The sequence below is a fragment of the Amia ocellicauda genome, chromosome 4, assembly GCF_036373705.1.
Source record: "Amia ocellicauda isolate fAmiCal2 chromosome 4, fAmiCal2.hap1, whole genome shotgun sequence".
NCBI classification, from domain to species: domain Eukaryota; kingdom Metazoa; phylum Chordata; class Actinopteri; order Amiiformes; family Amiidae; genus Amia; species Amia ocellicauda.
In genome coordinates this window covers 18,769,342-18,790,758 of record NC_089853.1, presented here as the reverse complement: position 1 = coordinate 18,790,758, position 21,417 = coordinate 18,769,342, and the positions used below count along the sequence as shown (strand labels likewise).

The following is a 21,417-nucleotide window of genomic DNA, read 5'->3' as shown; positions in this document are numbered from 1 at the left end:
GCCCCCTGACAGGCCCAGCCCAGTCCCTGGCTCTCGGGTTTAACCCACACTGAACAATAAAGTGTGCCCACCCTACACCCCTGCGGCACTCAGAACCCACCCCACTCACACCCAACTATATGATTGGTCATTTCCTTATTTATCATAAGGGGGTGTTCCTTATTTAGAATACTGGGTGTGTTCTTTAATTAGAATATGGGATGTGTTCTTATTTAGAATACGGGGTGTTTTCATGTAGTTTGAGAATGCAAATGCTTGGCTTCTCTCTGAACACACACACCCTTGTTGTGTGGGGGTATATGTGTCTTTATTATCAGTATGTACCTATCCACAGCAGTGCCATAGTCTATATACATATTTATAGTTATTCTCCAGCATTCCTAAAATGAGGAGTAGGTGTTGAGTTTATATGCATTTTATATATATATATATATATATATATATATATATATAATACTGTGGTTTATTTGTGGACCTTTATTAACTTGTATAAATGTGTCTTATGTGTACAGTGTAAGGCTTCATTATTTCCTTCTTCTTTATGATGCAGTGCTGTGTGCTGCGTTCCTCCATACTTACTGTTCACATCGCGGACATTAAGAATAATAGATTTTAATGGCTTTTCCATTAGGTACAGTGAAAGCTAAATGAACTATCAATTTTTATTATTTATTACGCAGTACTTAAAGTTTCGGCTCATTAAAAATGGACCCCTGGGCGGGAAAAATTTTCAAGATCTACTTTCATCCGGGGCTGTCTGTTCCCCCCCATCAGCCCGCAGTGAAGCTGTAGCCATGGGCTCAATTTCATCTCATTTACACACACAAGAGCTGCTCTGACGCGCCTGTCTGTCTCTCTGTTTGTTTGTTTATTTATTTATATGTCTGTCTATCGCTCTGAATTTTTAATGGTTGATTGCTGTTGTTCTCATTATTTTTCTTATTGCATTGCCATTTGTGTGCAGTATACTTATGAGTAGTGTGTGTGTGTGTGAGTGCTGTATACTTATGTGTAGTGTGTTTATGGGCGGTCTGAGTGTGTTGTGTGTATGGGCAGTGTATGCGTTGTGTGTGCTTTGTGTAAATTGTGTGCTGTGTGTGAGGGTGGTGAGGGTGTCAGTCCAGACCTCTGAGAACAGTGCAGCTGATCAGGGTTTCTCAGTGAGTGTGCTGGGGAGGCATTCCCCTGGGCCGGTAGGGGGTCAATTGGGGTCAACCTGCCCCCCCATCCCCCACCCCCCTTGAGTAGGCACCCACTCCAGTCAGGCCGAGATCGGCCAGGTCGCACCCCCCTCCTGGGGTCAACAGTGGCAAGGTGAAGTCAGATGTCAATGCAGAGGTCAGTGTCTCGGCACAAGGGACTGGATGCTGCAGCGCAGGTTGTGCTCCTTGGGCAGCGCTGACCAGTAGGGGCTCGTGGGTGGCTGGATCCGGCCACGTTGGTAAGCCTCTCGCATTAACCCGGGGCTGAGTCCAACCAATAAAGTAATGAAAAAATAGCTATGTTCATTAATTGATTCATTCATTTTTGTATATTTGTTTGTTGAGACACAAGTGATGCTACCACCAGCACCCCCCCTCCCCAAGTTACACACAAACAACAAACAAATAAGTGGTAAATGTAATTACAGACTCTCGATGACACTGACTTGTAGACAGGTATGCAGATTAGCTGCATTAAGAAATTATGAACTCTGGGAGAAATTAAAATGAGAGGCAGTGTGACCCCCCCAGTGCTGACCTCGTGACGTGCTCCTGGGGTTGTAGCGATTGGGGAAACCTGCCATTGGGTCTGCAGTACAGTAAATGCATCTGTCATCCTCTATGCATATGTGCAGATTAATTAATTATCATTAAAGAAATTAAGTATAGATCTGCTTTAAAGTGCTTATTGGAGGAGGGGGTGGGGGGGTAAGAAGAAGGTAGACATTCAGGCTGTTTTAAGAGGAGGGGAGGTGACTTGAACGTAAACCAAACGATAATAATCTAAAAAAAAAAAAAATCAATTAAAAATCATATAATAACTCTTCCCTGTGCTGTGGCCCGCTCTGTTCTGCTCCTGCTACGTCCACACTTTCCTCTGCTTGTGATCTCCAGTCTTATGGCAAATGAGTTTTCAATTCTCTTTTAATAGTTTTCTGCCCCTTGCGGGACTGAAGCGCTGTCTGCAAAACCTGCTGATTGAAGGGGAAAATGCAATACAGGTGTAAAAGCAGATGTGATGGGGTCTTATGCAAGGGTTATGCATTTAGCAATTATTCCATCCATATTCAAAGCGTGTGGAGTTCGCTCGCGCTGGCTGTTTACACTCCGCCGAGACCCTGCGATTATGCTGCGGTGCCGTTAATTCCGGCTGAGTGGATACCTATTATATTAATTTAATGGGAATTAAAAGGGGGTGAAGGGAGGAAAAAGTTAAGCAAGCAATTCATTTGGAATGGAGAGCAGGGGGCGGAGCCTTCAGTGACCAGGGGGCGGAGCCTGTGACTCTACTGGGAGACAGTCGAAATGAGAGCTGAGGGAGACCCTTGACCTTACTTGTTCTCATCGTTTCTCTCCCAATTGAAGGGTTTTTAGGTTTTTATCACCCTGTCCGTACCATCAATGGCACACAGCAGCAGCCTGCAGTGTATAGAATAGGAGGGGTACGCGCTGATGCAAATGGTTGTTATTATTATTGGTGGTTATTATTAACATCTGGAAAGCTGGGAAGGCCTGCAGGAGGTGCAGACTGCTGTACCACTCGAGTGTCCTGTCCATGGTCACTCCATGGTGCTGCTTGCTGTGGCTGCAGTGGGACAGTAGGAGGCTGACCGGTGTCTGTGTGTGTATGTGGGTGTTAGAGTGAGTGTGAGAGTGTTTGTGTGTGTGAGATGGGAGGGGTCACACTCACCCTGTCCCCCCAGGCTGAAGGATAGCTGTGCTGATCTGGAGTTTAGTTTAGTTATTGTCCAACAAAAGGAGGGGTGGGGGGGATTTTTTTTTAATACAGTATCACAGGTTAGTCGGTAATTGCGTCTGTAATCAAAGGCAGTGGGATGGAAAATGAAGGGAGTGGGGCTGCGTGCCTGGGGGGCTGGGGGGGAGAGGAGCCTCATTGTTCCCGCGTGGCCCTGCTGAGGAACCCTCCAGGGCTCAGCGCAGAAACCTGTGTAGCAGCGACAGTGATAAATAGCCCTTTTAATAACAGCTGTCCCCGCTCGGGCACACAGTCAGAGCCAGACGCCGTCCCCCTGCCCTGTTTGTTTACACAGCGTGTGAGCGCACGTCACTCACCCGGCTCGCGCAGGCCGCTGCCAAGGGGCGGGAAAATACTCTCAGTGTGGGTGGTATGTCAGTGGGGGTCTGAGGAGGCCGGTGTCAGAGCTGGGCCTGTCCTGCAGAAAGCATGATACGCGGCATGCAGCCTCGCCACGTTCACACAAGTCACCATGAGGGAGGAGAGAGAAAACAACAACACGTCAAATGTGCAACTGACACACTCACACACTGACACTCACATACCCACTCACACAGGGGAGCGCCCTTCCCTTGGTGGGGTGCTGACAGCTAGGACAGGGAGGCAGTGGGTGGGCTTCCCGTTTGTGGAGGTAAGGGGGGTAAGCCTCACTCAGCGCTGCACTCCCAGGCCTAGATAGTTAAAGCAGCTCTCTGACCCTGTCCATCTGGGACGAAGGGAACTGGCCAGGTTTGGATTTCATATCTACAAGCCCCTTTGACTTCTAATGAGCTTGGGGTTTGATTTGCCTGTGGCTGGAGTACTATTGTCATGACTTCTTTTTGTTATTGTTAGTGACTTTACCTGGGTTCGAGTGTCATATCTACTGTCACCTTTGCCCTGTAATGATGTTAGGGCTGTGATTCTGTGAGTCGGGATGAGGTGCAGGTGGACTGCTGCTTTAAAATATCGTTTCTGTATCGCCGGAGTACTATTGTTTTAATTGGGAAATGTGTAGCGTTGTTTCTAGGGCTATGGTTTCATATTTACAGTCAACTTTTGAGTTTGCCTCAACTATTTAACTTGGACTCTTCCAAATAGCTTCATGTGCCTTATTGTGTGGTCTATAAAAACCTTCATCCCTGCAGCCTGCGTCGTGTGGTCGACTGTGGCTCCACCTCTCGGGTTGACGGCACAGACTATGGATGGTTCGGTGTATTTGCCACATTTGTGCAGCAGATAGGCTTCTGTCATGGGAGGCTAATGGACATGGCTGAACTTCCGTCACTTGAGTGGCTACTACGTGTATTATTTCATTTTTCTTACAGTGACTTCTGATCCTCTTGTAATATTGTGTTAGTATGTTAGTATGAAGAAGAAGGAGAAGAAGCGCTTCCCACCTTCTCAAATCTCATCTTCATGTATTAAAAACATTAGTCTTTGTGTAGTGTCCACAGACGACTGCAGTTTCAATAGCCCAGTGAGCTGACCTTACTGTCCTGATGTGTCTCAGTCCTATAGGCCTGTCAGCTGTGATTGTGTAACCCTGGCTCTGTGTGATTGTGGACACTCTGTATTTCTGCTGATACTATGATGATGATTTTGTGTTTTACGCTCCTGTGTTATTATTATTATTTTTTTTTCTTGGCAGACGCCCTTATCCAGGGCGACTTACACAATAGTAAGTAAGTGTTGAATAGTAAGTAATCCAGCCTCCTGTGCTGTTCCTCCCACACCGAATACCCTGATCTCTGTTTCAGATGTTGCTGAGAGCGAGGGAGGGAGGCAGGTAGAGGTGGGTGATTGTAGATAGAGAGAGAGACAGCAGGGAGAGAAAGACAGAGGGGAGAAAGAGAGGGAGACAGGGAGATGCAGGTAGAGAGAGAGAGCAAGAGAGAGAAGCCTCAGACCTCTCACTGTGGATGTCAACCCTGCCCCCTGGCTGGCCCGACCCCTCTGTCACCCCCTTCCCTGAGTGAAAACCATGACCCTAGCCTCACCCCCACATGACCCCCTGCTCTCCCTCAGGGGGTGGCACACGTCGAGTCCAGCGTACCTTTAGTGGGCTGTGGGGTGGGGACAGTAAAGGGCGGCCTAGTCTTATTACAAAGTACCGTGGTGCGTTAGCTGTATTTTAGCTGTTCTCCTCCCCCTTCATGTCTGCCCTTTCCATGCCACATGGACCGCACCCCCGCGCTCTCCTCCACACACAGTTGCGGCTGCTCCAGGGTGCTCCTCCCACAGGGGTCAGCGCCAGCCTTTTGGACTTCCTGTTGGAAGCTGCTTTGGCAAATGTTCAGGCTTGCCCTCCAAACCCTGGCCGCCCCCCCCACCCCGGTGACCCAGGTGACCGGCGGCTCAGCGCAAGGTAATTAATAGGAGCAGGAGGGCGGCCGGCGGATATTGCCCTGCTCCACTCGGCCCAGTGCAGCTCAGCACCGCCAACAAAAAGCCTTTTAATGCTTCTGACAGGCCATGATTGGAGTGTAGCTGGCAGGCAGTACAAGATGTGGATCAATAACTAGCAAATTTTCCATTAAAGAAAGATTACTTGGACAATGCTCCAAATAGCCAGTGGCACCCTCATTTTCTGCGCTGTTCTGAAACACTGTGGACAAGTCAAAATTAAAGTGTTTTTTAATATATATATATATATATATATATATGTATATGTGTGTGTATAGATGTGTGTGTGACAGTGTGTGTGAGTCTTGCTGTTTGTTCTCATGCAATTGCATGTTCTAATAATAGAACGGTCAGGAAAGTGCTGTTTTTCAGTAATTAAAGTCAGAAACCTTTCAGTGTTTTTCCCCTCTCATGTTGTGTTGCCTCGTGTGAGTTACTGCCCTGCACTGCTCTGTGCTGAACCACCGGCGCTGCGTCCTGAGGTGTAGAGCCGAGCTCTCGATGTTCAATGCGCTGCTCAGGTGTTTACACCGCAGTCACCCGCCTGCCCCCTGTAAGGCTCTGGATACAATGAGTAACCGGCAAGTTTCTCTCCTGGTTATGGTTCCTGTGATTGTTTCCGAGATCGTTGGGTCCTGCTGTGTGCCAAGATGCTTGGGTCAGAAGGGGGTCAATGTGTGCTGGCACTGTGGCGGGGGGGGCATTCTGTTGTTCTGTGTAGAGGGGAGCAGCAGTGCCTCTGTGACCGCGTGTGTCTTCTGTGTTTACTCCCCAGTATTACAACACTGTGATGGAGCAGCAGGCTGACGGGCAGCTCACCGAGCCCCTGCAGATCTTCCCCAGAGGTAATGTTCTCCACTCTGGCCTGTCCACTGTCCACTCTTCCTTGTGGACTCTCCACTGTCCACTGTCCGCTCTCCACTGTCTGCTGTCCGCTCTCCACAACATAATGCCAAACCGTACCATAACACATATCTCAGTATAACAGAACAAAATGATTACTATTATTTGTATTTATTTATTAACCCAGGATGCAATGCGTTTTTATTATTATATAGCGCCCTGCATGCCCTGGCCGGCTCAGAGCTCTGCATCGCACAGAGTTAATTACACATTCGGGGGAAGCCTGTCAGTCAGGACGGCGCACTCCGGTTACACTGCACACAAAGGCACATTCACAGAGACGCCCCGAGTCCCCGGCTTCAAAGACCCGACTCTGAGGACAGGGTGTCTGCCACCGTGTAATCCTGCACTCTGATCCCTCTTATACAAACAGCTTGAGCCGCAGCGAGCAAATAAATCGCTGGGCGTCTGCACATTCTTCCAGGAGCGTTCCTGCCGAGTGGACCGTGCTCCACTGACCTCCGGGCTGCGAGTAGCGCCTCTGAGAGCCGTCTCTGTGTAACGGTGCTGGATATATGAGCCCATAAATCCGCAGTGTAGATATGGAAAGTGAGATATATAGAGGGTGCGTGATGGCGACCGCATGCATCGTTCTTTACTCTTGTAATCGCCGTGAACCTGTTTAGAAGACGCGGATTCTGATTTGTGATCCATTTGTATCATTTATGGTTGTGTAAGTGAATAATAGGCTTTGTTGATTCTTCTTTGCTTTTCGTGTTTTGTTTTTTTTAATCGTTCAAGCTCAGAACTGGTACCTGCACCAGTGTTTATTCCCAGCGAAGAAAGGGAAAGCAGGCCGGGGAAGTAGAATATCAGCGTTACGTCCTGCATGGCTATCCTCATCAGTGATGCTTCTCAGTGAACACGGCATAGGGAATACTGTTTTATTGTGTGTAGTATTTTACGTTACATATAAAAACAATTCAATTTTTAATACTTGTGATTAAAAACTTTTAAAAATCAATTCTTAAAATCACTTAAAATTTTTAAAATCTTTGTGATTTAACGAAAAACAAAAAACTTAACTTTAAATAAACATGTGCACAAAACAACAAAACAAACGTGATTAAAGCAAAACTGCTCACCAACATAAAAGTCAAATACATTGAAAATAACTGAAAATGCATTGGACAAAATAAACACGGCATAGGGAAGGTGGCGCACTGTGACAGTGGCAGAGCCGCGTTGTGCCCTCCCCACCCCTGGAAAGACATCTACTGGGGAAAGGGGGAACCAGTGTGTGCCGCATCCTGGGCGGAGGTGGCAGACCAAACCTAACATTGTGCAAAAAATAAATAACCCGGCTTTGCGCGGAGAGAGTGTTGACGGTGGAAATAAACCATTACAGCATTCATTAAGTGTACATTTTGCGAAAGCCACCGGAATTGAACACAGTCGATGTATTTAATAATTACAGCTGATTGGTGGGAGAGATGGGCGGGGGTGTTGCTGGCGGCTGGGGCTGCCCGGCGGGGGGTAAAGCACACGCGCATCTGAGAGGAGGAATCAGCTCGGGCTCCACAGGACAATCAATCAAAATTGACAGCCCCTTTAACATACAATTTGTTGGGAATTGTACTTAGGAAATGGGAACAATCTGTAACATGTAGCTAAGATCCCTTTTTTTATTTCTGAAACACCTTGCAGGCAGTTCTCCTCACCATTAAAAGCCAATTGAGGATTGTGTCTTGAGCTCTGTGACATTTGTTTGTTGCTGTTGCTGTTGTTTAATTTTTTTAGGTCCCACATAGCTCAAAGATTTCTGCTTTTTAAAACGTTTAAACCATGCAATCGTTTCCTCCTGCGGAATGTGTTTCTAAAGCATGTACAACACCATTTATATGTATTTATTTATTTTTTGCGCCGAATGTGAAACTGATATTAAATCGTGTTCAGATCCCAGTCAGTCTTTGAAGGCTTTGTGACGCAGTGCGGTTTTCTGGATCTTTGCCGGGCCACGCAGTGTAGAGGATTGTTCACAGCGCGTAGCTGACATGAGGAACATGCCCATGTTATTAGCTGAAAGCCGAAAGTTTTTATTGCAGACTGAAAACCTCTCCGGCGCTCTGAAACCTGAGCTGGGACGTGCTGTGTACTTACAGCCCAGTGCCCTGGTTCTGAGGTTCTACGTGCAGCGTGCAGTGTGTGTGTAATGTTTAATACACTGTATAAATACACGTCAGCCTCGCACGCCGGGCACAGCAGCAGCCCCATTTATAAACGCTCACGCCTGCAAGTTTAAAAAAAAACCTGGCTTCCTAATTCCCAGCCCAGGTCTCCAGAGCCACGTCTCAATCATTTTCTCTGCTAATTTCTGTCACCCTCATTTCTTTTTAAACGATTCATTTTGAGCAAATTTGTAAATGGCCCTGATGTGTTCTACAATTTAGTCAATTACTGTTTCAGCCTGCAAGCCTCCTGGGAAACGGAACATACATGGCCTGAAGGTACCCACTTCAATAATTGTTTCAGGAAAGTTGGGAATGGATTTGGTAACGCTGTGTTCCACTTATTGAAATGTCAAGTGAAGCCAGGGCTCCCTCTCTCTCTCTCTCTTTCTCTCTCTCTCTCTCTCTCTCTCTCTCTTCCTCTACCCCTCCACAGTGCTGGACTGAGAGGTGCACTGTGGTGGGGGGTGTCCTCATCTCTCAGAGTTCAGGGCCCTGGTCTCAGAGCACCTTGCTGACCTCGGTGGCTCTGTCCTGCTCAGAGCCGGATAGAGAGAGAGGGCTGGGCAGGGGAGGGCGTAGTCCTCTCTCTGGGTCCATCTGGGTGTTGTCATTGCAAAGCCCTGGCTTATTAAAATGAGCGGCCTTGACGAGATCGCAGGCACTGACAGACACAGGGACACTGAGAGACACTAACACACAGAGACACAGACACTGAGGGGACACTGACACACACAGGACACTGAGAAACACCAGGACACTGACACACACAGAAACAGACACTGGGACACTAACACACACTGACACACATAAACAGAGGCACTGACAGACACAACCATACCAGGCAGCCTAGATGTGTGTCTTTCAGGGCCTACCACAGACTCAGATGCCGAGGCAAATGTGTGCCTGTAATTGACACCTCTGGGACAGAAGGTTACTTATTTTAATATGGCAGGGCTCTGTACCTACAAACATAGATGGAAAGCCAGGTGTACATGATTTCTGGCGCTCACAGGATTATTTAATGTTTTGGTTGCTGTGAATCCTTTAAGAAACACTGATTCTGCCTTGGATGTTATTAATTATTATGTATGACATCCTGTACATGAGTAATATGCATCATTGATTTTTTTTTTTTAATCATGTGTTTTTAGTATCTTGTGTGAAACCCCTGGCAATCCTCTTTTTTCCGTTTAATTCTTTTAATTTAAAATTAATTGGCTTGGAAACAAGAAAAAATATATACATTTAAATTAGGTCTTTATCCTTATCTAATTACGGAATGATTCCCTGCTTTAGCCGGGCTGTGGAATATTTGACCCGCGGACCTCAATTAGACAAGTTATTTTTAGGCAGAACCCTTTGTTTTTAATTTGGGTTAAATATGACTACAGGATAAGGGGGGACATGATAAATAATGCTGGTTGCCATCAGTGTGTTGCCTAGAAGGAGGAGCGGGCCAGAGGGCAGATTAGTGAGAGTGTTGTGTGCACTTGTGAATGCAGTTGTGAGTGATTGTGTGTGATCTGTGAAGTAATCTCTGCCTCTTTATCTCTGTCCCCTATTTGACTTGGGCATGAGACCCTCTTTTTGCCTGCGCCCCCCCCCCCATCTCTCTGTCTCTCTCTCTGTCTCACACACAAAAGCCAATTAACCTTCCTGTTGAACTGAGGAGTGTGGGGGGGGTTGAGGGGAGGGGGGCCCACAGGTTAATGAGACCTGCGAGTGAGAGGAGAGAGAGAGAGAGAGAGATGGGGGGAGGAAGGGGGATGGAGGGAGAAGGAGGAGGTGAGAGGGAGAGAGAGGAGGGAGGGGGTGATGTTGATTCCTCTTCATGTGCCCCACAGGTGAACACCCGCACAGGCTCTTCCAATCACTGTGCCCCCGTCGCAACGGAGACTTTGCCCAATAATAGGTGAGGCACTGGACATGAGGAACACCCCGCACCACAGAGAGATCACACAACACACACAGAGATCTCATGCACTCACACAACACACACACACACACATCACATTCACTCACACAACACACACACACACATCACATTCACTCACACAACACACACACACACATCACATTCACTCACACAACACACACAGATCACATGCACTCACACAATCAATCAATCAATCAATACATTTGTATTTGTATAGCGCCCTTCAAAGAGTAGCCACAGGGCTGTTTATAGAATGATATACATACAACAAACATATAAATAATAATAAATTAATAATAAATAATGTCATATCTTGTAACAATTGTAAGTCACCCTGGATACGGGCATCTGCTAAGAAATCAAGTACAGACACAAAGATCCCTTTTTAAAATGTTTGTTTTTCGGCTGTGCTGTACCCTGCTAGGGCCTCTGAGTGCCGAACACACCCAGCCCGGTGAGAGTCAGTCTGGTGATCTAAACCTACTTGCTGTTTGTCTGGCATCCTTTTGGAGTAACCATTACAGGCCCTGTGTGCCCACACTGTGGCATCCACAAATACTGGGACATTGTGCTTGTGGTGGTTGTGGTTTTTGTTGTTTTTGGGAATATCTGTGGTATTTCTCTGAGGCCAGTGCTGGACCGCCACCTCTATATACAGTTTATTAAATCAATGTATGTTGATTGATTGATTGATTGATCGATCGATTGGTTTGGTACTTAATCAATTGAGTGCCTCAATTGAAGCGTTGACTGACGCTCTGGGTCACCCGCAGAGGCCGAGTAGCGCCACAGACGCTCATTCGCGCCTGATCAGCTGGCCGAGGGAGGCGCCGTAGGAGGAGATGGAACAAAAAGTTTAAAATATTGGAAGGGTTCAATTTTTTTTTTTTTTTTTTTTGTAGTGAGAAGCCACTGGAGAGTCATTTGTTATTTGTAATTAATTAGCGTCCCCTGAAAAACGCAGCTTGGAGTATTGAAGGATACAGCTGAAGAAACTTGTGCTCATTCCCAGCAAATCGTACGTTAATTACAAAGAGCAGTTAGAAGGCCGTTTTTGGAATAGCAGAATTAATTGTACAATTAATTAGTGTAATGACAGTGCAGTTGGATGGTTCTTTTTTACATTTCTTTCTTTCCTTTTTTTTTTTTTTTTTTAACTCTCAGTCTCTCTCCCTCCACTGGGGTTTTTAATGCGTGTTGTGAAATCTCAGCTCCAGCTTGCCTGTGACCACTCTTCAGAGATAGTGGTGATGTGCCATGTTTGCTGGGATGGGACAAGGGTCAATGTGTGTGTGCGGGTGTGGTGGGCGGGAGGGGGTGAGCGTGTGTGTGTATGTATGTGTGGGTGCCGTGTACATTGTTCTGTAGCATTTCAATATCTAAAGAGCACACAAATCAAACCAGAGACAACCTAAACAAGGAAACACGATATATACATTATTATTATTATTATTATTATTATAATTGTGGGCAATTAGTATTATTTTATTACATGTATGTTTTTCTGTATATTTTCAAATAAGCTTTAATTGCATTCACAGTGTCTGTGTATGGGGGCGACAAGCATTGCGAGTCCTGCACAGCAATGGGTGTTTCTTCTCAGTGGTGACCCTGTCTCTGTTTCCCACAGTTTAAAGAAGTCCTCGGCCGAGCTGAAGAAGATCCTGGCCAATGGGCAGGTGAGAGTGTGGGGCTCTGTTATAGTGTATCAGTGTCAGTGTGGTAGTGTATCATTGTGTCTGTGTCAGTGTATCGGTGCATATTAGCGTATCGCTGTACCAGTGTATTAGTATATCATCGTGTGTGTGCAGTGGCTCTATAGTGTGGTGCAATAAGGCAGGCCTATTAGCTTTTATTGACTGAGACGTACGCGCGCGTGTGTGTCCACCCGAATGAGAGATCCTTATTGATTTTCTTAACTGCTGCTCACTTCCCCTTTCGCGCTGGTGCGGCTGAAATCTTCATCACCCGCGATGTATATTCATTGTCCCCTTTGTCGCGACCTCTCCGAGCTTCATTCACCCTCCATGTATCACAGCGCTGAAGTGGAGTGTGTCAGCAAGACAATTAAGAGGCGTCCCTTCACGCCAGTCCCCAGATGCCACCTGTAACACTCTGGACTAATGGAGCTGCAGCCCCCTGACAGTTGACAGCCGCCCTCCCTCCCTCTTTCACTCCCTCTCCTCTCCTGTCTCACCCCCACTCCCTCACTGTCGCTTTGTAACTGAATCAATTGTCCTGAATTGCAGGGCAGGATGCAGCCCAGTGCTGAAAGTGTGCCACAGCTTCTCTCTCTCTCTCTCATGCCCCCCCTTCCCCCCATCTCCCCTCCCCCCATCCCTCCCTCTCTCTTTCTCTTTCAAAATTAGCCCTGACACTAACGTATCGACTTCATATTAGCCTCCTCCAGAAAAAAATTGCCAAGAAAAATTATGATCCTTCAGTGAGAATCAGGTATCGACAGCTCCAGAATAGCTTTCCCTGTGCAGGCCCCATTGATACAGGTTATGTGATATAAATATTTATCTAATATCTGTCAGTCAGCCTGATTGCCGGCCCACCCGCCCAGGAGCCGAGAGAGAGAGAGTGACAGAGGCCAGTGGGAGGAGGGCTGAGCCCAGTCCCCTTAGTATTCACTGCTCTGAAGAGAGAAACTCCACACACTATACCCTACACTGATTCCCCATTTCAAGCTATCTTTCTTTCTTTTTCTCTCTTTCATTATTTCTATGCCATTTCTTTCTGTGTCTGTGTCCCTCCCCCTCTCTGTCTCTCAGCATGTGTCAGCCCGGGTCCTTGCAGTGCACACAGACTCCGTATTCCCTGTAAAGTTTACATCACAGTGGGTGATTGTCATTGTTTCACCCCAGTACGGGTGTAACGGCCTGCGAAACTATATATATATTCAGTGATGGTGCTTAACCTTTTTAACTTAATGCTGCTCTCTACACACCTGGAAGAGCACCACAGACACTGAAACAGACTCTGCCGTAATGAAGTGACTGCTTTTATAGGGGCTCTGAAAGTGCGTTACCCCTGTGTGTGTATTGCCTGCAGATCTAGGGTTAGCATGAAGGCAGCAGGGTCAGGGTCCGGGTGCCTGTTATGGTTACGTTAATGGGTAAGAAGAAGATGGCTTTCAGTGAGAATGAAAAAACTGCCTAGTTGGTCCCCCCCCCCCGCCTGAAACTGTCACTGTGTGTCTGTGTAGTGAGAGTGGATTGTGTGTGTCTGAGTTTGTGCAGTGAGACAGTTTTATGTTTTGTGTGAGTTCATGTCAGTGTGAGTGAGTGAGTTTGTGTGAGTGTAGCAGTGTGTAACTCTTGTGTGAGTGTATGTGCAGTGAGTGAGTGTGAGGATGTGTGTGTGTGTGTTACTGTGTGTGTGCGTGCGTTTGTGCAGAGAGACACAGCCGGCTCTCCTTCTGAAAGTTTCCCAGCCTCCCCAGCAGCTGCCCACATTATATCATTCCATTTTGACACCTTTTATCAAACTTTAATGAAATGACCCAGGCAAACAAATTGTCATTAAACTTTCCATCACTTGTCCCCTGGTATTGTCTTTTATAAATTGGACAGCAAATGTTGTATTGATCTCTCTTTTCTTGCTGCTGAACTTGGGATGACCTGGCCTGCTCGTTGTTTACGGCCTTGAGTTGCTTCTCCTTGACACTTCTGCCTTCCTGGTGGCGTTCCTCTTTTTTATTTTTTATTTCCCTTCTTCTTCTTCTTCTTCTTCTATTTTTTTCTTCTCTAGATGAACGAACAAGACATCCGATACAGAGACATGCTGGGACATGGCAACGGGGGAACGGTGTACAAGTGAGTGAGGCCTCCTCTGAGCTGGCTGCGTGGGGGCAGTGCGTGGTGTTGGATGCTCTACACACACACACACATGCACATGCACACACACACGCGCACGCACACACACACACGCGCACGCACCATTTCCTTTTTTATGTTTTAAAGATTTTTCTTTTAAATTAATAAATCGTTATAGTTTCCACCCTTCTGCAGAATTTTCACTAGAGCAGTTTAATTTGTACCCCCAAAGATGTCTGGACATAATAAATACGAGACACAGATAAATACACAGATTATAATCATATGGAGGTTGAGCGGTGTTTGTACCATTGCAGGCCCAGGGTGAGTGTTTCCCTTTGTGTTCCTGTGTCACTGAGGTCTGACGCTGTCCTAATTACTGATGTTGCTGTTCCCTGTAATTGCGGATCACTGCGCCTTGAGTTTAACATTTCTGTCTGCCAATTTTACACATACGGGAGAAAAAATGCCAAAAACAACTTGCCCTGTAAATCTCTCATGTCCTTTTGACATCTATCAGGCAGGTTAGTGTGCATGCCTGGTGGGTGTGTGTGTATGCATACGCGTGTGTGTGTTTTATTTTTATGATCTGAAGGTTGGCAACGTATATGATATTGATTTTGAAGTTGAGGAATGGCAGCGTTTCCCTGAGCGTGGCTCTGTACAAGTGCGCACTGACTCATTTCTATTACAGGAGTGATGTATTATCAGTGTTCAGCAAACATGACAGAGTGTCACAGGTCGCTGAGCTGAAATTTTCAAACTCCGTTTCCACCTGAATCCACTATTATTGAAATAGTTTATTGAGATTGAAGTATTGATCACTTCTCAGGCTAACCTTGGCTTAACGGAAGGCTTGTCGTCTTTGGGCGACACTAAATTTCATTAAAAAATGAATCCTATTTATTTTCGGGGGCTTTTATGGCTCCTTGCTGTTTTACTGCAGGGACCTGGTTACATTAATGGCCTCTCTCTTTTATGACAAAATAATTATACTTCAGGAAAAGCACCTGACCGTCCTGCAGGCAGTGAAATTGTTCCAGTATACTAGAAAAGCCAATATTGCTACACAAACAACTTTTCAGTCAATTGAGCCCAGTAAAAAATCAATATGCTCTCACTATATTTTCGTTTATGGTAGTGAGTAAAAAAAAAAAACCCACACACACAAAAAAAAGCTACTGATTTAAAAATTTTAATTTATTTTACTCCATTGTTTGTTTTGTTTGTTTTCCACATATCTCCGCACATTGTGTTAAAGACGGTGCTCGTGCGTGTGCGTGTGTGTGTGTATTCCGGCTCTCCCTGCGCTCAGGCCCACAGTTTAGGTAACCTGTTTTTAAGCGGCGGAGCTGCAGGCTGTGTCCGGCGGGAGTCAGCCAGTCGCGATGCTTTAATAAACTGCTTTTCATTTGCTGGGCCGCCGTGGGCTCAGCGCAGGCCTCCGGTCCCAGGTGACAGCTCAAGTGCTGTTTAAATGGCCAATCAAAAATTTCATTTCAGATAAAGAGATGTTATTTTTAAACACTGTACGGGTCTGTTTTTTTGTTGGTCTCGGTTTGTTTTCTCGGTTGGTTTCTAAAACGACGAGTTTAATGATAAATATTCAGACAGTGATGGACCTTTTCAACGTCATGCTGCTCTAGAATGGATGAGCGTGCTGTAAATACCATCTGAAACTATTTTTATTTTTGTATTTGTCAACAGATATATATTTATATTTTCCTACAGAGCTCTCCACAATAAGGACAGTACGCACATGGGTATCTGTACACTGTGTGCTCTCGGTCCTGTTGTTCAGAAGAGGCAGTGTCCCAGTGGTGCATTGGCTCTCTGACCCCATACAAGTTTGTGCCACAGTGTTAAGTGGCACCAGGTCTGTTTTGTTCATATGAAACCAGTCAAAATTTTGAGCAAGTGCAGCCAGGTTGTACAGATGATTACGGTTGTTTTATCAAATTAATGAAAGCAGTGGTATTTGCAATTAAATATGATTACACATGTATATACGTATACATTTGTTTTATGTTATTCAGGTTTCTGTCAATGTACAGGAGCTCCTGTCTGCGTGTGTGTGTGAGTGTGTATGCATGTGTGGGGCGGCTGTGTTGGCAGTGGCAAGAGTGGAGAGTGGGGGGGGTGTAGCAAGGTGTGTGCGCAGCAGCAGGTCAGGGGATAACAGCTGGGCAACATGTCTCTGAAATGGAGAGGGTGGTGGGGGGCAGGTCTGTGCGCGGAGGTGTGTGTTGCCGCCCGGCTGCGCTGTAATTTGTTTTGTCCGCCAAGGTCTCGGAGAGCGGCGTCTGTATTCTAAACAGCTTCCTGTGATGTAAAACACAAGCCTGTGTGACCGCTCAGCACTCGGGCCAGTATTTGTATAGAAGCGGTACCTTGGGCATTTCCCCTTAAATTGCTTTTTGAAAAATAATTCAGCCAGCGGTCTTCAGGGCTTTCCAACAACCCCCCCGCCCACCCCCCGTCTCCTTGCTGTGATTATTGGGGCTGTGTGACTGGCTGCTCCCATTGCACGCTCTCTGTACCCCCCCCCCACACACACACCTCTCCTTTATTCCAAAACCAGCAATGTGGACGTTAAATAGAACTGGAGCTGGATGGAGTGGGGAAAGAGGAAAATAAATTCTCCATATTTTTATCTTTTGAAAAAACAAATTCTTTACTTTCTTTCCTTCTTTCTTTCTTTCTTTCTTTCTTTATATAGATTTCTCCCAGACTCTGAGACACCAAATGTACAGAGACACCATCAAATCCCCAGGAGGTGTCATTCTTTGTGGAGGAGGGAGGGTCAGTTCTGTGTGTGGGGGGGGTGCGTGCTCCCTGGAGCTCTGCAGTCTCTTTCACCTCCAGTGTGATGCATTGCACACCAGCAGGTTCTGTCTACAGCACCGAGGCAGTGCGTGCTGCCGGGCCTGGGACTGACCGGTTCAGCTGAACTGTGGGGGCTGGCAGCACTGAGGCACTCTGGGACTTCTGTTTTTTTAAGTTTTTGCGCATGCTTACGCTGCACAGAGCTGAAGCTGTGAAGGCGAGAGTAAATAACTGCAGCCCAGACAGCTAGCGCAGCCTGCTTGATGAAACTGGTCAATTAAAGCACATGCATTTACATGGTGTAATTTCCCTAAATTGCCATTGGGCTTTTTAGATGTGAACCGTGTTCCCATCGATTTTCCCATTGATCTTTTGGCTGAAGCTGATAAATTTCTGCTTGTTAGTTACAGTAATTTTGCAGAGGACTGTATAAAGCAGTATTGAAGTGTGCATTTAGACGGCGATTAAAAGAGAGTTATTTAAAGTGGTTCACTCTCTCCTCGCTGCCTGGTCTCTCTCTCTCTCCCTCCCCTCTATTCTCTCTCTTTCTCTCCCCCATTCTCTCTCTCTCTCTCTCTCTCTCTCATATATTCTCTCAATCCCCAAATCTTTCTTTTACCCTTACTCTCTCTCTCCCCACGCTGCCTCTCTTTCTCTCTTCCTCCCCATCACATCCCTCTCTCTCCCTCTCTCGCTCTCCCAGTGTTAAGGGACGCAGGTGCTGTGGGCTGCCCGCTATAGCGAGGTGCCGGTAGACCTGCCAAGTCACCGTGCAGTTGATTCTCAGTCGCTGGTCTTCTCTCTGCACGGGGCCGGGGGCGGTGCAGGGGGGCCCATGAATACTGCATGCCAGAGCTTTCATTACACTGTGGCTTCAGTGTAAATAAGATACAGGTGCCCAGGACGCAATTACAGGGGTCAGAGCCACAGATGGAGGAGAGAGGGACACTGACACCCCCCTTGCACTAAAAGCGATTTACATTAAATAAGTAATCTACCATATTATTATTATTATTATTATTATTATTATTATTATTGATATTGGTAGTAGTACTAGTAACACTGTAGTGTTGTTGTAGTAGTTAGTTGCAGGAGCAGCAGAGTAGTAAAGATAAATTAACGCCCTGTTTACCTGGTTGTTTCAAAGAATGAACCAACAGAAAAAGACCTGACAGCAACACTCCTGCAGTCAGAGCAGCGCAGTGTGAAGTAGTGTAGAGTAGAGTAGTGCAGTGTGGAGTAGTGTAGAGTAGAGTAGTGTAGTGAGGAGTAGTGTAGAGTGGAGTAGTAGTAGTGTACCACAGTGTAGAGTGGAGCAGTGCAGAATGTGTGTATTTAACGTCACGCTCAGGAACGACTCGGCTCATTTCACAATTAACATCTTCCGCCTCTTTTAATTAAGAAACACAGTCTTGCTTAACAGGTATTGATTGCTGCTTAAAGGAAGGAAGACCGACCCATCAAAACTAAAAACTGGAACAAAGCCTCCTGGGAACTAGAGCTAGAACAGCTGATACGAGCCGGGCTCCTGTCACTGTCACACCTGTATCACACACTCAAACCGCAGGACACTATACATGCATTGCCGGGAACATTGTCATTTGAGTTCTGCTGTGTTCATTCAGGACAAGTCTGGCCATTGAAAGAGGAAGCGTGTGTTATTTTATTTTATTTTAGTTTGTGTTTCATGGGCCACAATCCTTGCAGATCAATGCATCGAACAGGAAATAAACAGACGATCAAACAAACCAACTGTCTGCCCCCTCTCGCAGCACTGAAACTAAAGGAACAAACAAACAAACAGTGAACTGCAGTGGCGCTGCCCTCCCCCTGCCCCCCTGCCCGTGTGTGGGGAGCGCAGGGAGGTAAATATTTGCTCTGCGCTCCACCAGTCGGGCTGATGCAGATCTTCTCGAAGGTGTTGACCATTAATTAACCGCAGTGCTGCTGTTTGGAAGTGTATGGCGCTGTAACGCTATCCCCCTATCCAGATCGCATTAATCACTTTCCAGGCCTGTTGGAGGCAGGTCAAGTTGATCAAGATGTGCCGTATTTATCTGCAGTAAACAAATAAGGCCTCTCGCAGGTGTGTGTGTGTGTGTGTATAGGGTGAAAGAGGACAGGCACTGGGACACTGTGTTCCAGACTCTTGTGTCAAGGGGGGGTTGGGTTTGGTGGCACTGCCCCCCCCACAACTCCTGCGTCTCACGGGATGATTAAATGTCCAGTCGGTTTTGTTTCACCGTTGTAAAGGGAAACCGCAGCCCCACCGAAACCCGACCTCTGGGCTGCGCTGCTGAATTAACGAGCATCATAATTAAATCATCACGGCTTCGCTTTTAATCCGCCTGAAACCCAACGCCCCAAGCCGGCCCAGGAGAGCGAGGCCGGGCTGCCCTGCGTGGGCTGGGGTGGGGGGGGGGGCTGCAGAGGAGTGCGCCGTAGAGCGTTCAGACCTGGCAACCTCACACCCCGTGTGTTGCTTATCTCTGCTCATCTCACCGCGGGCCCAGCCTTATTTACAGAGCCCCTGTGCTCCACTACATACACCTGCGTAGGTTATATTGTCGTCATTTATTGAATTAATTATTTATTCCTTTATTTATTCATTCACTTTGAACCACGGAGGGAGACATTCAGAATCACGACTGCATTATTAATCTGTCTGTGGCATAACCTCTATGACTGGACTGTGCTTTTCCACACACTACTGTGGTTTAACCAGGACTGACACGGCTGGAAACATGTCAGAGATGCGGTCTCTGAATCCCAGGTTTGTGTCTGCCTGCCGGCAGCAGAGAGCATCTCCAAACCCTTTGACACGTTTCAGGTTTAGAATATTTAATTTGTAAGGGTGAAGACCCAATTAAATAACAAACAAATAAATACACAAAATAACCCTGTGGAGCTTTTGAAGGTCAGATTGTTTTTCTTACTCCCTCAGTGTGCTGTAGCTCTGGCCTCACATGTCTCCTCCTCTCTCCTCACAGGGCCCATCACGTGCCGAGCGGGAAAGTCTTAGCTGTGAAGGTGAGGCAGTCTGATTGTCCTTTTCTGGTCACTCTCCACACACACAATGCTGTGTAAAATACTCCCTGTTTACTGAGAGAATGGTTAGTCAACCAATCAACCAATCAATCAAATAACTAATAAATATTTACACCTGTATTAAGTCACATTTTTGTGCGCCTGCAATGCATGTGTGGAATAAAGTGCCATCTGCTCCCAGGCTTCCCCCCGGGCTCTCTCTCTCACACACCTTCCTGCCCTGCTCTTCACACCAATGTCGGCTTTAAGGAGCCACTTAAATAAGTAACTGTCCTCCTCTGGCTCGCCACATGTGCTCACTTAGCTCAGTGCCGAGCTCAGAGTGCTGAAAGACTCGTGCTACACTGAACATGATCTCCAACTGAACCGGCGCACCAGGGCCTTGTTGTTTTTTTTTTGTATCTCAGCTGTTTGTGGTGATCAATGCACTAAAGCAGTAAAGTAAAGGTGTGGAGCATTGGAGGACAGAGTAAATTATCATCCCGCAACCTGACTGCATATTTTTTAACCTGACAACACGTCCCTGTGTGTCCTGGTGTGCCATGGCTCGTTTCACATGTTAAACGCCCATCTCTCTCTCTCTGCAGTTATCGCAGTACTGCTTGCTGCTTAGACACCATGCTTAATCCAAATGCCTCTGTGGATTTAAAATAATCGCTGCCCATGGTTAGTGCAGGCCTAGTGAGTGTGGACTGTGGTACACTGGTGATGTCACTTGCTTATGCCGTTATTGTGTTTTACCATCATGGGTTCCAGTGCTTTTGACATGCTTCCCCATCAGTTCACTTCGCTTGCCCACATTGTGCTGCTCCTCTCTGATCAGCCCATCTCTGTGTGTTTCCTGTCCTGTTGCAGGTGATTCCTCTAGACATCACGCTGGAACTGCAGAAGCAAATCATGTCTGAGCTGGAGATTCTGTACAAGGTGGGTCTCTGCAAGTCTAGAGGCAAATCCACAACACACACACTCACTCACTTGCACACTCTCTCTCTCACACACTCACACACACAGTTCTGTGCAAAAGTTTTAGGCAGGTGTGAAAAAATGTTGTAAAGTAAGAATGCTTTCAATAATACACGTTAATAGATTATATTTATCAATTAACTAAATGCAAAGTGAGTGAACAGAAGAACAATCAAATCCATATTTGGTGTGACCACCCTTTCCCTTCAAAACAGCTTCAGTTATTCTAGGTACACTTGCAGTTTTTGAAGGAACTCGGCAGGTAGGTTGGCCCAAACATCTTGGAGAACTAATCACAGCTCTTCTGTAATCCCAGACAGACTGGATGTTGTTGAGATCAGGGCTCTGTGGGGGCCATACCATCACTTCCAGAACTCCTTGTTTTTCTTTACGGTCAAGATAGGTC

At 46.5% G+C, this 21,417-nt stretch overlaps 1 protein-coding gene across 2 annotated transcripts in view; it reads left to right on the top strand.

Annotated features, from left to right (window-relative positions):
* The window catches only part of map2k5 (mitogen-activated protein kinase kinase 5), a 65,145-nt gene that overhangs the window by 6,110 nt on the left and 37,618 nt on the right, over positions 1-21,417 (top strand). For both annotated transcript variants that reach the window (XM_066701222.1, XM_066701221.1), the window contains 7 exons: positions 6,119-6,188; positions 8,653-8,693; positions 10,262-10,329; positions 11,984-12,032; positions 14,110-14,174; positions 19,991-20,030; positions 20,904-20,972. In XM_066701222.1, the coding sequence (XP_066557319.1) occupies positions 6,119-6,188; positions 8,653-8,693; positions 10,262-10,329; positions 11,984-12,032; positions 14,110-14,174; positions 19,991-20,030; positions 20,904-20,972 (402 nt within the window). The remainder of the gene's footprint in view (positions 1-6,118; positions 6,189-8,652; positions 8,694-10,261; positions 10,330-11,983; positions 12,033-14,109; positions 14,175-19,990; positions 20,031-20,903; positions 20,973-21,417) is intronic.